Source organism: Lycium barbarum, chromosome 6, assembly GCF_019175385.1.
Source record: "Lycium barbarum isolate Lr01 chromosome 6, ASM1917538v2, whole genome shotgun sequence".
Taxonomy (NCBI): Eukaryota; Viridiplantae; Streptophyta; class Magnoliopsida; order Solanales; family Solanaceae; genus Lycium; species Lycium barbarum.
In genome coordinates this window covers 135189308-135206885 of record NC_083342.1, presented here as the reverse complement: position 1 = coordinate 135206885, position 17578 = coordinate 135189308, and the positions used below count along the sequence as shown (strand labels likewise).

The window sequence follows — 17578 nt, the reverse complement described above, 5'->3', positions numbered from 1 at the left end:
GAGGATAGAGTGTACGCAGACCTTATCCCTACATAATAGAGGTGAAGAGAAGAGGCTGTTTTCAAAAGACCCTCAGCTCAAGTAATGCATATTAAAGCAGGTGAAAAAACAAATACAAAAATAAAAAGAAAATAACAAATAAGGGAAAGCATTACATAACATTCAATAATCTTTAAAGATTCAGTAAAGCGGTTCCTCTCAAGAGGTTCTACATTATAATAGTCGAACACAAATCTTGTATATCTATATCTATATATATTATTAAAAGCAAAGGAAGAAACACCACATTCAGCCAAATGGCAAGCTAATAATAAGTCACTTGGCAATTTAGGACAAGAAATTAGTTATTCATAAAAAACTAAGCCAAGTGGCAAGATACTACAAAGCCACTTAGCAAATTTTAGGATTTTTCATAAAAAGGAAAAAAAAAAAACTTCTCCAAAGCTTTTAAGTACCCAAAAAAAATCGTGTAATTGTTTAGCTGACTACGATTTTTAATGATTTTTTTTTCCAAAGCTTTTAAAGTTGAATATATATAAACTTGGCTAATATGGACATGCTCGAATATACTAATAATTATTACAAATAAAAAAATGCATACTATTCTCTATTAATCTTCAGTTGAAATGAATCTTGCTATATATATTTTTCATAAAAGTATAGCCAAGCAAAACACCATCTTTTTACTCCTTCCTTATAACAATATTTATCCAAAATTAAAATTTATTTCAACTTCTCTTAACACTTGTTATAATTTAAATAAAAAATTAGAAGTGATGTAGTCATTTTATATTATGAATAAAATGGATCATAACAAATATGATTAAATTTTTTAAGTAGGCAATCACAATAATTGCATATTTCATGTAATAGTAAACTAATAATTATTTAAAATATTGATAAAATTTATTACTAATAATAGTGATCTAAAAACAAGGAAAAAGATTTGAAAGTGGCTGAAGAAGAGGGAAGTGGGGGAGAGGTGCACGTGCTGTGGTTCCATAGTGTTAGTTCGAGGAACTACACTTTCACCAAATCCGGATAATGAAACTTCCAATCCGTTACTTAATTAGAATTTTATACGAGTAGTTTTTGTGGATAATGGATCACAAATTAAACCGTGGGGATGATGTGAATCTCATTACTATTACAAAAACATCGAAAGAGAATACAGTGGTCTAGAAAATAATTGTTTAACAAACAATAGTATTTCTTTTTCTTCTGTAGAATAGTTATTTGTTATAGATTTATAACCTATATAGGTGAGTATCGATATTTTTTCAAATGCATAATATGCCTACTGATCAGAATGAACTCATCAACGATAACCAATGGAGGTTGAAAGTTCGAGTCGTACGACGATGGCACATGATAGATCGTGAGCATTCACACAGCTCATTCTCGGTTGAATTGATTCTCCAAGATAATTAAGAAGGTAGCAAACTAATATTTTAAAGTCCCATTGGGTTATATTATGGCTCATAGACTGTTTTTATTTCTTCTATCGAAGTTTATTTCATGAGTGCTACTCTTTTGATATGTTGATCAGTTTGTCGAGTTTCAACAGTCGTTTTTTGGATCCTTTGCTCTATTATGTGTATTTAAAAGTTTGATGTGAATGCTACTCTTTTAATATGTAATTCAATTTGTATGTTCATATTGGAAGTATTCGTGTCCACATGTACTTGTGGCAACAATAGTTGCATTTTTGTTTGGCTATCATCTTGGGTTAGTTCTAGAAATCATACTCTTTTCTCTACGATATTCTTTCTAAAATCTTGAGTATTGTCTTTGGTTGGAATTTTTTTGATTTAGTTTAAATAAATACTGGCATCGAGCTATTTATTTTAAATTTCTAACTTTGTTGCAAACCATCTACGGAAGGAAGGGAAATATAGTACACTATTTGTTTGCTTATTTGTGTTTGTTTTTGTTTACAGATGCATTGTACTCATTTACCACTGCAGTGCATGGAAGTTTAAGATAAATGTCTTGCATTCAAATTGTGAGCTTTCATGATCTTTTTTAATTTCAATTTTGCATGACTGTTCCATGGTATAATTACACTAGACTAGATGCCATATTCATGATAAATTAACATTTGAGTTTATTTATTTGAATTGTGAGATAAAATAATTGAATTTAAATTTTCGATTTTTGGTTGTTTCTTTATGGAAAAACAAAGATAAAACTATAACTTTACCCATATAAAGAGATCTTGATAGAAAGAAGCCAAACAGAAATACGCAGAGCTTGAAATAAACCTATCATTTGGTGAGTGTCTTTTTTCTACAAAATTCTCATCCTGTTTCTTAGTTCACAAGCTTTTGCATAAGAATTCATTTGACGTGTTGTTTTAGTTTTTTTTTTCAATCTCAATTAAGATTCTTTATAATAAAATTTATTTTATTCATAGAATATGAGTTGCTTTTTTTTAGGTGTCAGTGCAGGTAAAGACCTTTTCAACTTTAATCCTTAATGATCCCATATGTTAAAAGATCTCAATTATTTAATGGTTAGTTTCATTACTTTAAAGGCCTCTATATTTTTTTCTGTAATGCTATTTAAAAATTTATTGCTCCCGTCATGGTATTGAAGGTAAATTATTGAGTAAATTATTGTTTGATTATTTATCTGACTTTTTTATTATTTTTTTCTCGACTATTTTGAAAGTAAAGTTATATATGTTAATCTATTGAGTAGTATTTGACAAAGGCTGCTTAATCACTCAACATATGTTTTAGTATAACCATCACATCACTTGAGAATTGAGCTTTTTTAGAAGATATATGATCGAGAAATATGAGGAATATAATTTTAAACCTTGAAAGTTAAAACTGATGCACTCACCTATTTTGATGCATAGTGGTTGGAGAAGAAAACAGTAAAGATAGAGAGATAAAAATAAAAACTTTGCAAGTTTAAATTAATATTTACTACCCTATTTTAGTGGGATATTAATCTCGAAACAAGATATCACGTTTAAGGAAAGTAATTGTAGGACTTCAATACATTGTAAAAAACTTATAATACTAGCTGAGAGGTTTTAAAATCATAGGTATTTTGACGAAAATAAACTTTAAAACCTGTCTAATATGTAAATTTCTTGAATTCGATAAGTATATTTTAAAATAATGTGAGTTTCTTATAATTTGATCTACATAAATGAATGTGTTGGTATTGCAAGAAGAAGAATTCTAAAAACACCATGCGCCGGGTTTGGCAATTATCTTTTAATATCATAGCCTTTTTAAAAATAAGTCAATGGGACATGATAAGAATATCTTTTACAAGATATGCCTTAGTCTCCTAGATAAATAGGAAAAATGTAAAGTTTTTCGGTGATCATAAAGCTTTCCTTTCACCAAAAAATAAAATATATCTTTTACATATATAAATGTCTAAAGTAATTGTAATCATGATATGATATTAAGTGTCAATTTAAATTTTCAATATAATTTTTTTATTTAAGTATACATCATTGATGAAGTTTAATTGAGTGTATTAATAGTAATACTTATTATTTCGCAAATTTATTGATTTTAAATATGTCAAATGTGATATGGCAAAAAATTTAATATATTAAACAAATAAATTAATTTGTTTATACAATTAATTTTCTTTGAGACCCACCGCATACGAATACTAGCATCTTTAATTAAGAAAGGAGGCATGTCAACCATTTCTATCACATTCCTTGGTGATAGCTCAATGGTAAAAAAATGGTACCGTTTAAACTGTAATACAAGGATCGAGTTAGAATTTCAAATAACTCTGAACCAATTTGCTTGAGGGTAAAAGTCTTGTAATAAAATCCAGAAGCTGCAAAGGTAAATCCAAGAAATACAGCTTCACCACAGGAGTACATGATACAAACCATTTGCAGTTAGCATAGACAAAATTGTTTCTGAAGTAAATTATCAGAACTTCAGCTTGACGCAACCGATTCGATTAGTAAAATTGTATTAATTTTTTGGAGCACAGTCGCCTCTGCAACAGGGGATATCAATCCTGAAAGAACAAATGTTAAATCATGTAAAACACATCAACCATCAATATCAATATGTACTAACTTTGTCCTATCAGAACTTTGATACAGATAAAACTCAGCCGTATCATAAGTTCTAATCCTTTTTCTAATAGTATATATATTCTACTCCCACCGAACTAAGTGATGAAAGATAATTGGTCTCAAATGTCTACACCAAGAAGAGAGTAATTTACCTCTACATCACAACACACAAACATCGGAAGAGATGCAAAGTTTCGAGTCAGCCCCACCACTGATTACACTTTCACCTTTCCACCAATCCGCACACAATACCTGTATAGACAGCCTGATGTTTAGGAAATACTAATGTAATAGAACAACCACTCATAAGCCAGATCTTAGAAGACAAAACTTAGCACCTTGTCCTTGTGAGTGTCAATGACAGCAAGGGGCCACTGCAATACAATTGTTTTACCCAGGAACAGAAAATGTAAGTGTTTATAAAAGTTGTACTAGTAATAATAGAGACGTTAAAGTGTAGTACTAACCGCAGTTCTCAAGTCCCATAACATTACTTTCCCGTCATAAGATGCAGAAACCAAGTGAAACCATGACTTTTCATGCCACTTGCAAGCGGATATCCAAGAACTGTGTGATGAGAACTCATAGACAGGAGCTGAAGTACCTGTTAAGTGATATAGTTGTGTGATGTAAGGTCAACAGTTACTTGAAGAATAAACACAGAGAAAAAATATTTAAGCACAGAGAAACAGGGAGTTAAAGTTCAAGTGGGTGTTTAAAAGTGCTTCTGCAAGTTGGACAGAAAAAGAAAGAAACCTGGTTTGCGAGGATCCCATATCCTAAGAATGGGGTCAGAACCGCCAGCAGCAACGAGGGCAGAACCTTCACCTCCAACATCAATGCAATTAATGGCTTTGTCGCAATACTGTTGAAGAGGAAGGTGATCATTATCCATACTTTTAGGATAATACAGTTTCAAGCCCTCAACACAATAGACTAAAAAAAGAACTATACATCTTGGCATTACAAAAGTTCAAAACCGTGGCTACTTATCATTATGGGGTGGTAGCTTTTTCTTCAAGATGGTATAATTTTTAAAAATATGAGATTGTTGACAGCCGAAGAGAAATGTTATCTCCGACAGAAAGTGAAAGCTAAATCACTAGGAATAGCATATGTAAGTGCTACATGCACAGGACACTAGAGATGTGACTGGAAGAACAGAAGAAAAGAGATGGCATCTCACCAGATTTAATGAATCCTTGCCTATCTCAACATCCCATCTTCTAATAGAGTGATCCCATGATGCTGAATAGATTGTTTCATCTTGTGGCCACACCAAGGAAGATACACATTGTGTATGTCCTACAAGTGTAGATTTAGCCTCCTCCTGTGAGCATAAGACGTGATGGAAATTTTTTGAGTACAAGATTAGGATAACAACATTAAAAAAAAAAAAAAAAAAATTAAGAAGAAAAGAGAAAATAATAGAGAATGAAGAGAGAAAAAACAAAGATCAAGCAATTCACAAAGATATAATAAGAGGAGATAACACCTCTCCTGCTAGCCAACGACTGACATATTTCAAAAATCAATTTTGACATTATTTTGGTCCTTCAGTTGCATTAATGAACATTGTCATTTAAGGAAACCAGAAGGTTGTTTGTCTTTCACCAAAAGGGACACAAAAGATTTTGCTAATCAATATCATTTGTCAATGAGATACAACATAGAAAGTCAGAGACACATTGGACTGGCACAAAATTGTAGCTGAAACAGCTTTGGAAAGAAGAATATAATGGCAACAAAGGTGGTAGATAAGGAACAAGGGAGGAAGCTAGGGGACCGCTAGGGATGACAGGTAGGGGGAAGGAAGAAGAATAAGTACTCCCGCGAGTTCCAGTTTATGTGATGTTATGTTTAAGGCTACAAGTTTAAAATTTTTTATAGCCACAGAAATGTTATGGCATATTTTAGACCAAAAGTTCCAAAAAGCTTCATTTTTTTCTTAAACTCTGTGATGGTTCAAATAATGTCACATAATTTGGAACGGAGGGAGTAGCAACACAAAGTTGGAGGCGCTGCAGGAAAAAGGGTGGTACAATTGGATGGGTGTGGCATATAAGAGGTAGGATGGAGAAGGGTGCAAAGTAGTGTTCAAGGAAGAAGAGGTTTTCCAGAAAAGTACAAGTAGATTGTTTTGTTACGTGTATGCCTTGCACTGGAAACTTAAGCAACAGCAGCCACAAACTATTCTTTCCTCCTTTTTCACTGATTTTGAGAACAAACACATTACCCTCTCTTTGTTTTGGATAAGGTAGAAGTTAGAAGAGATACGTTATCCTTATTAAACAGGTCATGGATTTTTGTACACTATGCCGCATGAAATAGATGTATTTTTCAGTCTTCACTCTTTAACTTAGACAGGTTAGAAGAAATGTAGTCATACTTCTACTTGAGGATCTTCCTTTTCGGCATCCTTCTTCCTTTTCTTGACTGAAACTGCATCACCTGTATCTGAGCCACTTGCTTGCCACAAAGCTATTTGGCAATCCCAGGACCCTGAACACACCTGTCAACACAATAAATACTGGGAGTCCGTAAAAGTTCTTAGAATCAATTTCTTCGTAATTTAAAAGCTTCAAATGATCAATTAAGTAAAGAGATGCACGACCATATCTCCAGCAGGATTTGCTGCAATACTTTGAACAGAAGCATTATGTCCATGTAAAATCTTAAAGGCTCTAATCCTCTTTGTCTGATCCGAAGAATCATCTGCGTCAAACTTTTAAGCCAAACAAATACTAATTAGAGGAAGATCATGAATTAGGCAGTTAGTTATAAATTATAAGTAGTGCAGCAGGCACATCAATTACCTTCCAGAGCCGCAGTGTCCTATCCTTGGAAGCCGTCGCTACTATTTGATCGGCACCACTTTGAGCCACTAAAGAAAATAAAAAGTATAAATATGATAAACACAAAGACAGAATTGCGGAAAAAATGAAGCATGGAGAATTAGATATCCAGGAGAAATTCAAAGTATAGTCCTCATGATTGTCATAGTGGTAAAGTGTTTGGTATCCAGTGTATTTCAGCATTGCAAGGCAAGTTAATAGAATGGATATCAACAAGAAATACTAACCGAAAAAAAAAAGTAATATCAAAAGCAGGTGATGTAGGAGTATGAACATGGTGTCACGGATAAATGATAATGGCAGCAGACGATAAAGCATAATGCTAGAAAACGAGCAACTGAGGAGAAACCATCTCCCACTAATACCTCTTGGTTTGACAACACAAACAGAAGTAACTGCACCAGTGTGGCCCTCCAATAGATGAGTACAAGATCCGGCAGCCTTCCATATTCTGATTAGCACTATCAAGTGTTAGGTTGACACAATAACAAAAAAACAAATAAAACTGAGTTCTGAACCAAAAAATGCAATTAGCAAAAGAATATACAATCAGCAGATTACCTTCCAAAACCATCATAACATCCAGTCAAAACAAACCTGATAGATCACAAATATGCACATCTTGTCAGTTAAGGCAATAGTTCATTGTATGGAAAGAAGAACATTATACATTCTTAACTGTCACCAGCCAATATTTTAGGGAAAATAGCATATGGAGGATGAAATTACCTCAAAAACACTTGGAACAAAAGCAGCACAATGTAATAATATCAAAAGTGTTGTCCTCAGAGATCTAGTATGTAAGATAACTATGAGTGAAGTGAATGCACAATAGACGTGGAGTATAAGGTACAGAGATCCAATAGCCAGGGACATGAAACCATTCCTTTTAGTTATATTATGCAGGCTCTCTATTTTTTTTAATTTTTTTGGGGATAAACCACTATTCTCTTTCAGTAAAGAAGTTCCTTTAGAAGCATACAAACACCATGTTAAGTATATTTAACAAAGAAAGATATAGAAGGCGGAGACTATTACAAGGATCGCACTGAAAAACAAATTTCACACTCATGCTTACTTAGAATTAGAACCATCAACTGCACTGACCCAGTCGTCATGCAAAGATGGCTCTTCTTGTTTTCTTGGAGCTACAGCTCTAATGTACTCAATCTCTAATATTTTCTCCTGTAAAAATATTTTTTTAAAAAGTAAGAAACAGAATAAGGAGTATAAGAGCCACTAAATAAATGTATAACATAAGTACAATGTATTTTGTCAAAAATTTAATCACTTGCGACTGAAATAAGCCACTTCTGGCTAGTGAGCGAGAACATGCGAGAAACAACTAGGAAGGAACTAGAATTACAGAGTAGCAGTACTTCTAGAACCTTCAGGTATGCATATCTTTTTGCAATGCGTGCAATTATTTCAAACACCTCATAAACGAAGGGAGACTAATTTATCATTTCCGAAAAAAATTGTTTTGACATTACACTACACAGATTACAATTTTTTGTATTGATTGGTACTACACTATCTACAATTTTTGAAACAGACCTTTTCATACTTTGGTGTTGGGAGTGCAAAAGCACATAACAGGAGACAGTATACATTCTACAATTTTGAAACTCCAATAAGAGATACAATTGCAAGCATAAACGAATTAAAACCTATGAAATAATGCAAAAGAACAATCCCACTAGCAGCAGCCAGTAGATGCTTTGTGGAATTAGAAATAACTCTAAGTAATGGGTGACAGCATTTGAGCTAATCCAACTGCTACAACTGTTGGTACAAGTTCAGCTCGAGCTCGGGCCACTTGCTATTCATCCTTTTCTAGAATTTATTATTATTATTATTATTATTATTATTATTATTATCATTATTATTATTATCATTCTCTATCAGTCATTATGCTCAGACATATTGAAGCAACAAACTTTAAGCAGAATGTGATTACGCATTAATGGAGCCACACAACAAAAATACACTTCTGTTATCGTGTTTAAAATCAATGTTAACATGAATGTATAGAGTTCATTCTATATTTTCTTTGGAAACAAGATTAACCAGCTTCCATAAGGATCTATTTATTTTTAAGTTGGTCTGAAGAGACAAAACAGTACTACTGGAATTTTGGTCATTCTAGCAGTCAAGAAGTGATTTCAGGAAAGAAACTTACAGCTGAAATGCCCTTGGCAAGGAGAAACTCTTCAAGTGACATGCGGACCAGTTCCCCATCAATGAGAAAATCGAAAGGCTCAGGATTCCAATCATCCTTTCCTAATAACAATCAAATGACAAGCAGGTAAGCATACTAGTAAAAACACAACTAGCAGAGCTTGTCCAGTATACATGAGATCAGGCCCTTTATTTAATTAAATATGAAAACTGACTCTTTTATCTCTGATCCCAAATTTAGACACAATATACAATTTGATAGTCATTTATAAGGATAAAGTAGCTCAGTTATGGCAACCAGTGCCCATAATAACAAAGCTCTTGGACCACAACCAGCAATCTATTCAACTTGTCAATGTAGGTTAAACAAATAGTCCCTCTGGTCCGTGATAAGTGACCTTTTGGCCTTTGGCACACCCCTTAAGAAAATACCAACTCCCAAAAACAATTAGGTATTTTGACTAAATTACCCTTAATTAAATAGTACATTCTGATAGATATTAGAAAGACTTTAAAAAGCTGAATACTTAGTTGATTTATCCCTTATTACTATTTTTTTTTTTAAATCAAGATTACCCCTTATTACTATTACAATTACAATCAACATTTCAAAATAGTTAATTTTTTTTTATCTCCTCATCATTTTTTTTTTTTGGTAAAGTAATAAAATTCATTAGTAAAACATCAAGAAGATGCAAGGTTACAGATGGAAAAAGCTGGCAGGCTTGGCAAAACCTGTAGAACAATCTAAAGATATCCTATCTCTACTGAACTAGAGAAAAGGAGCTGATAAAATCTAGAAAGTTACCCACATTGTTTACAGGGGCAAAAAAATGCCAACTAAAAAGACTAACTAAACACCTAGACTTTAGAGAGCAAATAGGAGTTGAGATTCCTTCAAAGCATCTGTTGTTTCTCTCCTTCCATAGGGTCCAAAAAATTACTGCTGGGATCATTCTCCAAATTCTTTTAATGGATTTGTCAACTCTCCAGAGTATCCAGCTAGCATATGCATCTTTGATGTTGAAGGGCATTACCCATTGTAGACCAAGCATAGAGTAGAAGAAAAACCAGAGGCTAGCTGCTGCAGGGCAGTGCAAAAATAGATGGTTGACACTTTCATTGGTCTGCTTGCACATGGTACACATGTTAACAACTATTACACCTCTCCTTCTAAGATTGTCTTGTGTTAGGCATGCTTCCTTCAGTGCAGTCCAAGTGAAGCAAGTAACTCTGAGAGGCTGTCTGGTTCTCCATACAAGCTTCCAAGGCCAAACCTCTAAAAGGCTATTTTGAGAGCACCAGTTGTTGTAACATTCCTTCACAGTGAAAATCTTTTCCTTAGAATTGCCCCAGAGTATTCTGTCCTGAAAATCTGCCACCAAAGTACTTTGTCCCAAACTTTCTAATAGAGAAAGAAAATCATCAACTTCCCAATCCTGTAAGTTTCTCCTTAAAATTGGTGTCCAACAGTTGTTAACTCTATATTGAGCTAATGTTGCTTCTTTGTTAGAAGCTATCAGAAATAGTGAGGGAAATAAATCTTTTACTAAAGTGTCCCCAAGCCATTTGTCCTGCCAAAATCTGATCTTGAGCCCATTTCCAGCCTTGAATGAGACAGCCTGGAAGAATTCCTCTTGGAGACTACTGATGTGTTTCCATACTCCAACACCATGTGGTTCATTGCTTTTCTTTGCAGTCCAGTGGTCTTGAATACCATATTTAGCTTTGATGATTTCCTTCCAGTACCCTGCCTCATTTTGACCATATCTCCAAAGCCACTTCATGAGTAGGCTGTTGTTATGAAACTTAAGATTTCTAATCCCCAGCCCCCCTTGGCCTTTGGGTTGAATAACTGATTGTCATTTGACCAAAGAGAATTTATGAGTAACACTGTTACCTTCCCATAGGAATTTCCTTCTAAGCCTGTCAATTTGCTTTAGAACTGAGGTTGGCATAGGGAAGAGTGACATAAAGTAAGTGGGAATGCTGTCTAGGACACTTTTGATGAGGGTGAGCCTGCCACCCAATGAGAGATATTGCATCTTCCAAGTGGCTAGTCTTTTCTCCATTCTTTCAATGACCCCACTCCATATCCCAGATGATTTGAATTTAGCACCCAAAGGAAGTCCCAAATAGGTGGTGGGAAAGGAGCCTGTTTTGCAGCTAAGAATATCAGCAAGAGCTTCTAGGTTGGTCACTTCATTCACTGGATATATAGTGCTCTTACGCATGTTGATATGAAGTCCAGAGATGGCCTCAAAGATCATGAGGGTAGTGTTGAGATTAGAGACCTGCTGACAATCAGCTCCACAAAATATAAGGGTGTCATCTGCATAGAGTAGATGAGAGACTGAGACTGAGGTGGAAGGATTTCTGCCCACTTGGAACCCTTGAATCCACTGAAGTTCTTTGGCCTTTGCTAACAGCTGAGATAATCCTTCCATCGCAATGATAAAGAGGAAAGGGGACAATGGATCCCCCTGCCTGAGTCCCTTTTGAGAAGAGAAAAACCCAACTGGACTTCTGTTCACCAGAATTGAAAACTTCACTGTCGAAATACAGAAATAAATCCACCTTATCCACCTTTCCCCGAAACCCATTTGCTTCAAAATGTTGACTAAATAAGCCCAGTTAAGCTGATCAAAAGCTTTCTCAATATCTAATTTGCATAGGATCCCAGTCTCACCACTTTTAATTTTCCAGTCTAGCACTTCATTGGCAATCATAGATGCATCAGTGATCTGTCTATTCTTCAGAAAAGCACTCTGCTGTCCAGAAACTAAGGAATCCACCACTTTTCCGAGCCTCTTAGCTAAAATTTTGGCCAGCAATTTGTAGACACTGCCTATAAGACTTATAGGCCTATAATCTCTAAGCTCTGCGGCCCCTTTCTTCTTTGGGATAAGAGCAATGAAAGAGGCATTGCATGATCTCACCATTTGGCAGTTCTGATGAAAGAAATTAAAAGCTGCTAGCAGGTCTGCTTTGATGAAGTTCCATGATTTTTGAAAGAAAGCCATAGTGAAACCATCAGGGCCTGGAGCTTTGTCAGGGGCACAAGTCATGAGAGCTTCTAAAATCTCCATTTCGGTGAAAGGAAGTTCAAGGTCCTCTTTATCCACTGTGTTGAGACTTGACAGACCTTCAAAGACAGCTGAGGGTCTCCAAGATTCAGTTTCTTTGTAAATTTGTTGATAGTACTCCAGAATACCATCCTTGATCCTTCCTTTGTCTTCAATTACTTCATCCCCTATTTTGAGTCTGTCAATGGTATTGCCCTTTCTATGAGAGTTGGCCATTCTTTGGAAAAACTTTGTATTCTTATCCCCCTCTTTCAACCATAAACATCTTGATTTTTGTCTCCATGAGATCTCTTCAGCGGTTGCTATTTGCTGAATTTCAAGTTTGAGATTCAATGTCTGACCTTTCTCTTCTGTAGAGAGAGCTCTGAGCTCAGCTAACTGGTCCAGCTTCCAAAGTTCTTTGAGTGCCTTGTTCCTTTGAGTCTCGATTGTTCCATAGACCTCCCTATTCCATTTAGTAATGTCTTTCTTGAGATTCCTTAGTTTCTGCATTAGCACAAAGTCTGGGGTGCCTAATACAGTGTAAGAAATCCACCATCCTTCTATCATGTCCATGAAACCCTCAGCTTGAAGCCACATGTTTTCAAATTTGAAATAAGAAGGTGTGGTCTCCCAATCTCCACTTTCCAGGATAATTGGTTTATGATCAGAAAAAACTCTAGGCAAGGGGTACTGTTTGATAGTATTGAACATCTCGCTCCATTCTGTTGAGATAAGGAACCTGTCAATTCTAGAGGCTTGGAGAGACTCCTCCCCTCTTGACCAGGTAAATTGTGCTCCCTGAAGTGGAGGGTCAATCAAATCCAGGTCTAGAATAGTGTTGGAGAAGCCCAGCATCGCCCTTGATCTTCTAACGCAGTTCAATCTTTCCCCCACAAATCTGCACACATTGAAATCCCCTCCTATGACCCATAGGTCAGACCACAATCCCCTGATAGATGCTAACTCGAGCCAAAGATCCTCCCTTTCTGGATTGGTATGAGGGCCATAAACACTAGTAAAAACCCATTTGAAATCCTCAGCAAGACTTTCGAATCTACATGATAAAGAAAAGGCTCCTGCTTCAAAATCAACACATTTCCAAGCTCTTTTGTCCCACATTATTAATATCCCACCTTTGGTACCAATTGCTTTGACTTCTGCCCAAGAGATCCATCTGTTTCCCCAAATTTGCCTGATTAGAGATGGATTCCATGTCTCTATTTTGGTTTCCTGCAGGCAAATAATATCAACTCCCCACTTGTGAATAAGAGATTTCAAAGTGCTTCTCTTGTCTTTATTGTTGAGACCCTGCACATTCCAGCTGAGTGTTTTAACTCTCATCTGGAATGAGCCTTTTGAGACCTGCCCCTCTCTTTCTTCCCACTCCCGTCCTGGAGACCCCAATCCAATCTTTTAAGTTCAGTAACTGCTTTGCTTTTCCCTTTCTTTAATTCTCCTGTTTTATTTTTTTGCTCAAGAATCTGCACTTTTCTTTTTTCCTCCATTCTCAGAATAATTCCCAGAAGTTCGTGTTCAAACCCAGCAACATTTACCCCCAACACTTTGCAAGCCTTCATCATTGTCAACTTCGTCCATTTTGAGGTTTCCACCACATCAGGGATATCAACAGTTTGAATTTGTGGATCATGCCAAGGCAAAGGAAGAAAACTGTTGTAGGACTGAGATGAGATACCAGAGTCAGATTCATTTGAAACTGACAGTGCTGAGAATATCGGTTTGGGTATATGTGGGTCCATCGAGTGCCCTGCGTGAACCGCTTCATCATCTGCTTCAGGCTCGGACAGTGTCCCCTCCATGAGTTCTAAATCCCTGAGACTAGAAACTTGAATTTCTAGTTCAAAAGGATCAAAAGAGAATGAAGCATTCAAGGAAGATGAAGCTCTGAAGCAGCATGGGTCCAGCTTTGGTACAGATGATCTCCACACTTGCTTCTTTTTGTGTTGCTTGAAGTGTTTGCTTGTAAGTGGGCCTTTAGTGTAGTAACCGTTGTTCAAAGCTAATGAAGTTCTCCCTTTGTAGTGTTTCTTACTACCCTGACTATTAGAAGAGAATAAGGCCGGCCCATTTGTGTTTAAATCCTTCGAATTCCTTCTTTTCTCCACAGGTTCTTCCACACGTGTGTCACGTGAATCATTAATGGTATTAGCACGTGGAGCTGAGAGAGAATTTGATCCCATCTTATTACCAACCTCGGGCAAACCAGTTGAAGGACCAGCATGTAAAGAAAAAGACCGGATTTCCTTAATTATTGGCAATTCGAAGATCCTATCATCAAATTCAAAATTCAAACTTGCCGGAAACTTCATAGCTGATTTTTTGACGCAGATGCGAGCCCAGATCAGGTGGGTTCTGTTCTTCGTATCTTCATCAACACCGACATAACCCCCGCAACGAGCCCCTATATGTTCAAAAGTATCCATTGACCAAGCATTTAGAGGGATTCCAAAAACTTTCAACCATATGTTTTCCGAGCAGTTACCAGATTGCAATGAGAAAATGTCATGCGACCACCAAGATAAAGAAAGATGTCTTCCGTTCCAGAACCAATTCCCTGCCTTTACCCTTATTGCCTCTTGCCTGGAAGGAAGCTCAAAGAGGAACTGATTGTGGTCTAAAGGTATGACTTTGATGCCAGCAGTAACTCTCCATCTACTAATGAACCATTTCTGAATAGTTTCGGGATTGGGACTGTGATGAAATGGATCATTGAAGGTGCCAACCAAGCTTCTGTGCAAAGGATGTTTTCCATTCAATTCTCCTTTGTTGGTTCCTTGACTTATATCTGGCCATCTGTCAATGCTAGCAGCTGCACGATAAGATTTTGTCAATGGGGGAGGAGGAAGCAGTGGCTCTGCTTCGCTGAATTCTTTCAGAAATTGAAGGATTTTCTTCGCAATATCTGACCATCCACTGTTAAGGCTGATCTCAGGGATTATCACTGCTGCTTTAGATGAACCATGCCAAACCTCTATGCGAACAAATCTACCATAAACATTGAAATTTTGGTAAACTCTGAAAAGATTGTGTTGTTGTTTTCTACCCCACCTTCTATATAGTCGACCAGTGCCTTTTGATGCTTGAATAAGCGCTTCGCACACCCATCTCAGGTTCTGAATATCCATATTGATCTTGCTTGTATATCTCTTGCCCCTTTCTATTAATGAAAACCAGTTATAATATTTATCCCCTGTATTCCTGAGTTCAAAGGATTTATCCCCACTGATGAAAAAAAGGTGTGAGCCCTGCATGTTTCTAATGAAAGTCACTGAAACTGAAGGAGTTTTATGTTGATTGATGTGGTCGCCGTCACTGTCAGATGTCACCGGTGATTCTGCCGACAGCAACTCAGGTCGCCGGAGTTTTTTTTTTTTTTTTTTTTTTCTCCAGCACTGACAGGTCGCCGGAAAAATTATCCGGCACTGTCAGAGGTCGCTGATGTCGACAGAGGGTAGATCTGAAAAGATTTGGAGGAGAGAGAAAGCAAAAGAACTAGAAAAAGCTGTAGATGGAGGCTATGGAGGAGAGAGAAAAAGCTGTAGATGGAGGCTATGGAGGAGAGAGAGCTGGAGTCATGCTGGAGTGAGGGCTGTGATGGTGGTCTAAGGAGAGAGAATCAGATCTGGATCTATTTTGCTTACCTGGGAATCTGTGTCTGGACATAAAAATGGTCCCTTTAGTTTGAGGGTAGGTTCAAAATAGTCGTTAAGTATGCACTTAACAGTTTTAGTCCTTTAAGTTTGCCAAAAGTTAACACTTTTAGTCTTTGTAAACTATTTATCGAACTATGTCCATTAGATTTGACGACAGTGGAAAAAGATTTAACTATAAACACCAAGAAAATCTCGTCAAATCCTAAAATATGCCACACCAGAAACTACACTAAACACTAAAAAAATATAAAAAAATTTGCAGAAGCTTCAGAAACGGTACCTCTAAATATGAATTCCTGCTAATTTACTTTTTTTTCATAGTTCCCGTCAAATCTAACCGACTAAGATAGGTAGATATTTGACAGAGACAAAAATTGCTAACATTAAAGGACCAAAACTATTAAGTGCATAGTTAAGGGACTATTTTATACCTACAGTCAAACATAAGGGACTTGGTATATTTGTGATTTTCTGTGAAAACTAATCAATCAACTGCAATGAGTCAACTATATGAACCCTCTAATCTATCCATTTTCCGATATAGAAAAACGAATACTCCACTAGGCAGCAGAATGCGTTAGAAGTAAGAGTTACCGGATTTAAGGAGGTTGTTGACAATGGAAGAAAGGCCGAAACGGGTGAGGTTGGAAGGAATAGCAATGGAAGAAGGCGGGGCCCTAAAGGGGGCCTTCAACTTCGTTACAAACCGGACTTGTATACGCCTTGCAGCCTCTTCCACGTCCCCATCAATATCCATTTTCCCCATCAAATAATGGATACACTGGGATTTTAGAGTGTAAATTCGTAGGGTTTAAGGCGTTAGTTTGTGCAAGTTGGCGGGTGGAAAGACTGTGACAAGAGGGTTGCCCCTTTCTTTTTTCTGTTTGTACGAGTTATTTTGATAAAAATAACAAATTTTATTTCCGTAGTTGACAATAAAATAGAAAAAAGCGTGTAAGTAGCGGTGTCAACGGGATGATTTGGTCGGTTATCTTTAAAAAATATACTATTTCAATTTTTAGTTATTTTATTTTATATAATTAAAATTAGATTTTTTTTTTATTGTATAGGTGAACACTTATTTTGAGTCAAAATAAAAATATTAAAGAGCATTTATTATAGTTTGAGTGACTATTCGAGTGATAGGCTTATGGTAAACTTTAGGCATGTAAAGCTGTATTGATTGTCTTGGATTCTTGAAATATCTATATTACTTTATCTAGTGAAATTAAAATAATAAATAAGGACTCTCTGAGTAATTACATTATTATATAAAATAAATTTGAGAAAATAATATTTTTGTTTTTTTATTCATTTATTTTAACTATTTTTAGATAGGACTAACTATTATTTTACTTTCATTTAATTTTTTTCACACATGTTCTTGGATGGAATTATAACAAGGGTATATCGGAAACAATCTCTCTATCTTGATAAGGTCTGGGTACTCTCTACCTTCTTCAGACCACTTTGTGGGATTTTCCTGGATAAGTTAGTTATTGTTGTTAGGGGTGGGCGTTCGGTTCTTCGGTTCGGCTATTTCGGTTTCGGTGTTTTAAAGGTGGACACTGAACACCGAACCAAACTAGTTCGGTTCGGTTCGGTTCTTTCGATTTCGATTTTTTGAAGTTTGGTTCGGTTCGATTCCGATTTTTTCCATTCGGTTTTTTTTTATATGCATGACGGATCCTCAAGGTCTGCCCGGTCTTAGCTTAGTCTAGTGGATGAACA

General features: G+C 36.0%; 1 protein-coding gene across 2 annotated transcripts; it reads right to left on the bottom strand.

The window, feature by feature from the left end:
* Positions 1–3635: 3635 nt before the first annotated feature.
* On the bottom strand, positions 3636–16747 carry LOC132599276 (ribosome biogenesis protein WDR12 homolog). Of its 2 annotated transcripts, none has more exons than XM_060312578.1 (14): positions 16442–16747; positions 9110–9210; positions 8006–8112; positions 7489–7524; positions 7293–7378; positions 6889–6956; positions 6687–6797; positions 6462–6584; positions 5259–5402; positions 4829–4937; positions 4540–4676; positions 4411–4446; positions 4225–4324; positions 3636–4011 (listed from the first exon to the last, which is right to left on the bottom strand). In XM_060312578.1, exons 1-13 carry the CDS (start codon positions 16611–16613, stop codon positions 4232–4234), a joined length of 1323 nt encoding a protein of 440 aa, XP_060168561.1. In that variant the 5' UTR covers positions 16614–16747; the 3' UTR covers positions 3636–4011; positions 4225–4231. The 2 variants fall into 2 exon arrangements, with proteins under 2 accessions (XP_060168561.1, XP_060168562.1); XM_060312579.1 differs by lacking the exon at positions 16442–16747 and adding an exon at positions 15243–15558.
* Between the last annotated feature and the right edge of the window lie 831 nt (positions 16748–17578).